Source organism: Colobus angolensis, unplaced genomic scaffold (genome assembly GCF_000951035.1).
Source record: "Colobus angolensis palliatus isolate OR3802 unplaced genomic scaffold, Cang.pa_1.0 Scaffold129, whole genome shotgun sequence".
NCBI classification, from domain to species: Eukaryota; Metazoa; Chordata; class Mammalia; order Primates; family Cercopithecidae; genus Colobus; species Colobus angolensis.
The window spans coordinates 900,692-908,475 of record NW_012114141.1 but is presented as its reverse complement, the minus strand read 5'-3'; the positions used below and the strand labels follow the sequence as shown (position 1 = coordinate 908,475).

At 51.1% G+C, this 7,784-nt stretch overlaps 1 protein-coding gene across 1 annotated transcript; it reads left to right on the top strand.

Annotated features, from left to right (window-relative positions):
• Positions 1–2,471: 2,471 nt before the first annotated feature.
• On the top strand, positions 2,472–7,506 carry NUDT16 (nudix (nucleoside diphosphate linked moiety X)-type motif 16). The gene is made up of 3 exons (XM_011933671.1): positions 2,472–2,694; positions 2,798–3,067; positions 3,916–7,506. The coding sequence occupies exons 1-3, from the start codon at positions 2,557–2,559 to the stop codon at positions 4,093–4,095; spliced, it is 588 nt and encodes a 195-aa protein (XP_011789061.1). The 5' UTR covers positions 2,472–2,556; the 3' UTR covers positions 4,096–7,506.
• Positions 7,507–7,784: the final 278 nt, after the last annotated feature.

Sequence of the window (7,784 nt, the reverse complement as noted above, 5' to 3'; positions counted from 1 at the left end):
AAAAGAATCGCTTCACCCTGGGAGGCAGAGGTTGCAGTGAGCCGAGATCGCGCCGGAGGCAGAGGTTGCAGTGAGCCGAGATCGCGCCACTGCACTCCAGCCTGAGTGACAGAGCAAGACTCCATCTCAAATAAATAAATAAATAAAATTAAAAGGATGATAAATGCTTAATTCTTTTCCTCATTATTTTACAAATGAATTGGTTCCTTAGCATTCTCCTGGACTGACCACAGAGCTATTTTTGGTTCCGTGTACCATTATGAACTTGGAGCAGCTCTTTAGGTACATGGCTCAGCCCTCTACCTGCAGCCTTGAGTCCTGGGCATTCTACCTCAGGATAGTGAAATGGGGGATGGCTGGTGGGGGTGGGGAGGTGGGGCAGAGGCAAGAGGGATTTGAAAGGGATGGCAAGGTTGGGGGCTCTTAAGGGCTTCCATATTCCTTCATCCAGAAAAAGCTCTGGTCTCCAAAGCATTAATTCCTGAATAGCTGTTGCCTTGGTTTTTATAGATTTCGTGTTGCCTGATAAATAGTTGTGTCCATCTTCAAATGTCTCTTCAAGCAACCAGGAAAGAAAGAACAGCCTGAAGATCTGGAAAGGGCATGTTTAACCTTAAATCCTTAAAAGTAGCTAATCTAGGAGACAAGGTCACCTTTGAAATGCTGGGGAAAGGGGTAGATCACCTCTTCTCCACCTTGGCTATTAGTTACCTGAAACACCTTTGAAAAGCCACATATGTCCCTGCATTACCTCCACAGATTCTGATTCAGTTGGGCTGGTCGGAACTCTGAAATTGGCAGTTGCTATCAGCTGTTAGAGCAAGGTGAGTGTAACATGAAGCTAGGCCATTTCCAAGTCCCCAGAATGATAGCAGACCAACGTGGACTGTATCACACCTACAGCTTTATCACCTTGATCTGGCCATCTGATGTTAGTAGTTGGCATCTCCACCCTGTAACTCAGAAGACTAAACTAGGAAAAATGATGCCCAACAGTTTTCATCCTTGATGAGTGTGGCTCAGTTCCAAACCCTGGGTCTTTAACATAACACATAGCACTGTGCCCCAACCCTCGACTCCAAGAATGGCTACATTTACTTTCTGCCTGGCACTGTTACAAGTGCTTTACATATCTCAGCATCCCTAATAGGTTGGTATCATCTCCACTGAACAGATGAGCTATTGCGATCTGAGGGAGTTAAGTGGCTTGTTAAGGTCATAAACCCGTTTCTGGGTGGGTCTGGACTCTTTCCCACCACATGCTGTCACTTACAGGCTGTGACTTTATGCCCAGCCCCCCTCAAGGAGCTGCCTCCTGCTTTCTATTGCATAATCAATATCGACACCTGGTATAGGGGCACTCTGCAGGGTGGGGAAGGCCTGGCCTGGGGTGAGGGATCCTGCATCTCAGCATCAGGCCCTGAGTAGGCCTCTGCCCTTGTGGTAGGGTAACCCACCCTCCTTCACAGCTCAGAGGTCTCAGGGTGTTTGAGGGAAAGACTAGAAAGCCTAAAAGGCTTCTTCTACCTCTCACCACTCCTCACTCCCAGTCCTGTGCCACAGGATTTCACTCACAGCTCCTTTCACCCCCACACTTCCCCTGAAAATCTCACTGCCCTGTGACTTCTCCATGTGCCACTTCCTGTGCGTCAGACCCCCACAATCAGCTGCCCACTGCCTATGGCCACCCCACTTCCTGACTAGAACTACACTTACCACTGCTCACCCTTCTCCTACTCTCCCCTTCTCAGAAAATGACACCACATCCAGGAAACTCTGAACCACCACTAGCCCAGCGCTCCCTCTTCCCCATTCACTCAGTCACCAAGTCCCCTCAGTTTCACCACTCAAGATAGTTGTTAGACCATGGCGCCTCTCCACCCCCATTTCCCTAGGATGGGCCTTGGTGTCTGAGGCCAACCCTGCCCCATTTCCTCCTAAAGCCCACCTAGGCCTTGTGCTTTGTGTACCATCACACCCAACCAAATGTACTTATTGCTTCTTTGGCTCCCAGCACTCAACTGAGCGCCCTCACCTGATGGGACACTCCAGCTGACTCCAGATTGTGACGTAGGCGTTTATGTACCAGCCTTGCTCCAGGTTCAGGGCGCTGCCATACCTTCAGTCCCGCCTCGCCGCAAGCCTCATTTCCTCTGAACCCAACCCAAGCCTTGTGCTGTGTACCACGAAACCCAACCAAAGCTACTTCCCTGACTTGCTCTTTTGGCTCCCAGGAACCTTTATGTACTGGCCTTGCTCCAGGTTCAGGGCGCGACCACACCCCCAGCCCCGCCCCACCGCAGGCCCAACCCATAGCCTGCTTTCGGTTTCCCTAGCGTTCCTGGGCCCTGGACTTCAACCGGGTCTGCAAGTCCCGCCCTGATTAGCTGCCTCCCGCACCAGTCGCGGCCCCGGGTCCTAAGGCGCCTAGGTTCCTCCCCTTATTCCTGCAGGGATTGGGCCTTGCGGCACCGCCGAGGCTCGCATTGGTCCGAGGTGAGACCCGCCCCTCTGCACACTTGAGCCTTCCGGACAGCAGAGGAGCAGTGTCCAGCCATGGCCGGGGCCCGCAGGCTGGAGCTGGGCGAGGCCCTGACGCTGGGGTCGGGCTGGCGTCATGCGTGCCATGCTCTCCTCTACGCGCCGGACCCTGGGATGCTCTTCGGCCGCATCCCGCTGCGCTACGCCGTACTGGTGAGAAGGGGGCGCGCCCGGCCACTTTCTGCCTGAGCCCCGCACCCTCTCTGGGGGTCTCTTCTGGGGCTCCCCTGCCAATCCCTGCCTCCCCCTCTCGCAGATGCAGATGCGCTTCGATGGACGCCTGGGCTTCCCCGGCGGATTCGTGGACACGCAGGACAGCAGCCTAGAGGACGGGCTGAACCGCGAGCTGCGCGAGGAGCTCGGCGAGGCGGCGGCCGCTTTCCGCGTGGAGCGCACTGACTACCGCAGCTCCCACGTCGGGTCAGGGCCACGCGTTGTGGCCCACTTCTATGCCAAGCGTCTGACGCTTGAGCAGCTGTTGGCTGTGGAGGCCGGCGCAACACGCGCCAAGGACCACGGGCTGGAGGTGGGACCAGCCTGGGACTCTGTCCCTTTCCCAGTTTCCTCTTCTCCCAAAGCTTTCTTTACCCCAAGAAAGCATCCCTGGAGAAAAGTTTTTGCCCCTCTGACCTTGCCCTCTCCCCACTTTTCTTGGTGGAGTTGAGATCGTGGTCATCTCTACTTTGAATTAGTACTGCCAACCTGGGCTTTCTGTAAAGGTCTTTCCCACCCTTTACCAGGAGAGATCCTTTCTAGAACACACTCATCCATGTCTCTCTGCTGTTCCCTATTGACAGTGTGATAGATTATCACATTATCTAGGGGTGGCAACCTAGGTTTTATTCTTGGGGTTTGCTTCTCTTGTGTAGGAGATGTGGCCTTGATATTTCAGGCAGGGCTAGTAGATAAATTATGTATGAAAGTGGTTCTCAAAATTTGGCAGGTAGCAGAATCACCTGGGCGTCTTATTAAAATAGCGATTTCTCTCAGCATTCTTGCATTGATGGTGGGGCAGGGGGAGAGGAAACCTGACAATTTGCAATTTTCAAAAGTTCCCAAATAATGCTGATGCAGATAATCCGAGGACCACATTTTGACAACCACTGGTGAAAGGGTATGAATACATCTTTGAGACAGGAGCCGTTAGAGGTTTAGAAGCAGATGTGGGAAAGATTAATTGATAGAGCTGGATAACATGTTTTGGGTCATTTTCCTGCAGAAGGTTGGGCCACTAGGCTTTAGTGAGGTGTGAGCCTTGGGCCTGGTTCTGCTGGAGTATTAAGGGGTGAGGCCTCTGCTCTAGAAATATCTGCTGGGGAGAGGATGGAGTTAAGGGAATGAGCCCCAGTGTCTCCTGTCTCTTTCCTTTTACAGGTGCTGGGCCTGGTGCGAGTGCCCCTGTATACCCTGCGGGATGGTGTGGGAGGCCTGCCTACCTTCCTGGAGAATTCCTTTATTGGCTCTGCCCGGGAGCAGTTACTTGAAGCTCTCCAAGACTTGGGACTACTGCAGTCTGGCTCTATTTCAGGCCTTAAGATTCCAGCTCATCACTAGAGGCAGCCCTCCATGGACCCATGGAAACTGAAATGAGGACCTTGGTACTAGGGAGGGAGGGAAGGACGTGGGAATGTTTTCTTATTGGACCTGAGAGATGATACATGATCCCAGATTAAAAGAAGGAGAAGTGTGTACCATATGTTTTGAGCAGAGGCCCCTCCAACTCATGGCATCAGGGGCAAAAATTCACAGCTCATCCCAGGCACCCTGGCAGGTTCTCAGAGCCTGCCTCCTCCCTGTTTATATGCATACAGCCTAGTAACCCCCAGGCATGCAAATATACAATCTGTAACAACACACAGCCTGACACCTTCCCCTGGTCATGTCCAGTGTAACCATGAAGTGGCATTTGTCAACATACCCTGGTCCCTGATTGCAAGGAACTTCTGAAGCAAGGGTGAGTCCTTCCTACACTCCTCCATGGCTGCCCTCCAGGGTCTAGCCCAGCCTATTTGTTAGGGAGGATAGAGAAGCAGAGGCCCCCCTGTGCTTCCTGAAAATAGACTTGCTCTTGTCTTGAGTGGTGACCAAGGCAGTTGGCTCTTAAAAGGTGGGAGAACAGCCCAACCAATCCCCAATATTTTTCTTCTGAAACTGAGCAGGAGGGGTAAGGAAGTGGCTAGGTCTCCTTGGACGGAGCATGGATATGAGACCTGTGAGTACTGGTGTCTCTCCTCCGGAGCTTTCATCTTTGGGATGCCTGAGACTCTGAGACTATCAGAAGGGAATTGACCCACCCCAGTCTAAAGCTGCCCTGCCTTCACTTCATTTACATAAAGGTGGCATAAAAACATAGACTGGAGGAGGTAATCCATGGAAAGACAAAAAGAAGAGGACTCGGGACAAGGCCCTGAGGAAGCCCAATCCTAAGAGTTCGGGCAGAGGGAACCAGGCATATTAAAGACAGAAAGTGGACTATGTGGAGTGCTTGTGAGGGTTTCACTAAAACAGAGGCAGAACTGTCCATTGAATTCAGTAACATGAAGTGTTTGATGACTATAATGGCAGCAATTTCAGGAAGGGTGGTGTGGAAGGCAGGCCGGATTGGTTGAGTGAATGGAGAGTGGGGGAACAGAGCATGTGAGAAGTTGGCCCTAAAGGGGCTCAGGTTAATAACTAGAGAGCTGTGGAGTCAAGGCATGTTTGAGATGGGAGGTAGAGCATGCCAATGCTGATGGCAACAGTCAAGATGGTGTGATGAGAGAGGTGGGAGGGGCATGAAGAGGAGCACCCCTGAATGAGCAGAGTTCATGAGAAAGGAGGAGGGATGGGACCTTTGTAAGAAGAGACACAGCCCTGCAGCCTCACACAGCTCAATAAAACAGAGAGGGCCAAGTACAGAAGATTAGGATGACTAAATTAATGGGGAAATGATGAAGGAGTTTGAATCTCTTCTTTGTGAAATGAAGTGAGATTATCAGCTAGATGTGGGTGGAGCACGTTCTCAGAAGGTATGAAGTAGATGTTTTCATAGGTGTTGAAATCAGGTTGATTAAGGAAACAGCAGAAGGGCAGGGCAAGGCTGAGCTCTGAGATGGTCAGTTTAGAGTGGGATGCTGGGCACTCAGGTGTGTGTGTGTTGAGTGGGGCTCTGCACGCACCTGTCTTCCCCTCATCAGGATTCAGGAGCTGGGATGGAGATGCTTACTGCAGTGTTGGGGTTTTGCCAGGGGAGTATAGGAGGTGAGAGAAAGATGGGCCAATTCAGATGATATGCACAGGAGAAATTGTAGTGATGAAATGTGTGGTCTGAGGATTAATCTGACCAAGATGGAAACTGAAAACTGGAGGTGACTAGGGAGGGATTAGGAAATTAGAGGTCTTGACAAGATAGAAACTCCAGCATGGTGAGGGGTTGGGCAGGGAGGTATATTTGAGCCAGATAGGAGTGCTTTGGAAATTGAGAGGTGGAACAATCTCAGGTAAAGGCAAAATAAAGGGTATGACCTGGGGTTGCTGGCCAGAGCCAGGGGAGGAGCCTTAAGAAGTGAGATCTAGGGTTGGTGAGGCTGGAGGGTAGGGTGAGCCTCCACATGGGTGCTGGAGCAAGAAACCGACAGATGTTGAGGAGGATGGTGTGACCTAGGAGTCAGCATCCTTGGTGAACAAGAGGAGTGGCCACAAGGCCAGTGGCACCTGCCACAGGGGAAAGCAAGCATGACAGGATAGCATCTCCCAGGTGAGAGCCTTTTGAGGAAGGGAGGGTGGGCAGTGGTCTGGAAGCTTAACGCAGAGCAATGTGGTTCCCACTCTCAGCCCTTGGTCTTAGAAGAATGGGAGTACCCAGTGGGGGAACAGCTGTACAAATGAGATAGACCCCCTAGAGGTTAATCATCATCTCCTTATCTCACCCTGACCCTTTTGTCAAATGTTATCTAGATTAAACCTCAGTATAGGCAGGCTGCAGGAAATGGACATTCCAGTGGCTCCCGGGGTCCCAGCCTGTAGCAGCTTCATCTGTGCTTTGTGCACTTGGCTCTCAGTCATCTCTGCAAGGGACCCTGAAGCCCAGGAGGTCAGAGTCACTGACCCTTGATGGCACTGCTGACACACCCCTTCCCTCAGGTAATTCTGGATGCGTAACTCATTATGGGATGTAATCCAGGTCAACATTAATACCACCTGGAAAGTTCCGCCCTCAGCCTCACTCTGCTTGAGTATCCCAGTGATCAGTCTCTCAGGACCTGCCTACTGGGCAGCTCATCTCTCCACTTATTCGCATTAAATTGGCTTTTTATTTAGGTCTCTGGAGATGGTTGCATGGGGAGGAGTCCATGACTTTCCTGTATGATCCCTTGACTACTCTCCAAGTCAGTAGATTACTTCTCAGGCAGCCTTCATAAAAGTGTTTCAGTTGCACTGTACTGGGGTTTGTGTTCATCTCACTCACATAGACAGTCTCTGGGTAGGCAGACAGGGGGTGATACAAGCTCACACTCTGCATTTCTCCTCCTCTTAGCCATTCCCACCCTGCTGAGGTTTAAGGAAAGCCAGGGATGATGACCCACTTAAGCTTTCCTTGGCCTTGTTAAGTCCAATCATCTGGGGCAGGAAGAAGAAGAAGAGAAATGCTCATTGCAATCTTTGACCCCCACTAACTGCTGTGGTGACTTTGACCCAAGCCCTTGACCTCCTTTTCCTTCTCTGAAATGTTGCTGTGATTCCTGTGGTGAGATTAGATGAGGCAGCACTTGGGATAAGCATGCAGAGATGCATTGAGCGGTATGAAAGTACAGGATGCCATATACTTTCCTGCTTCACAGCACATTTTGTTTCTTGCAAGGTGAGTGGCCCAGCCATCTCCCCACAAACACCTGTTTCTGCCTTTCTCAGCATAATCAGCAAGGTGTTCCCACTTCTCAGCATTGCACTTTTCTGCTGGTGCAGAATAAAAACACTTTGAGCTCCTCCCTGTTCTGAGACAAAGTCCTCTGTGGTCACCCAGCATATGGCAAAGCTGCTGCTTTGGGCTGGAACATTTGAGGCAACAGTGACTTCTTCCTTTCCTAGTTACCTGAACCCTTAGAGCCGGGAGCCGGCCAGTGAAACAGACAAGGGGACGGGAAGAGAAGAGGGAAGGCATGTTTCCTGTATGAGTTTCAGTTTATTGCACAGAAATGTTTTTGAAACCTTTGTCACCAATAGAATCATGAATAGGTGTCGGAGAGTCAAAAATAGAGGAAAAA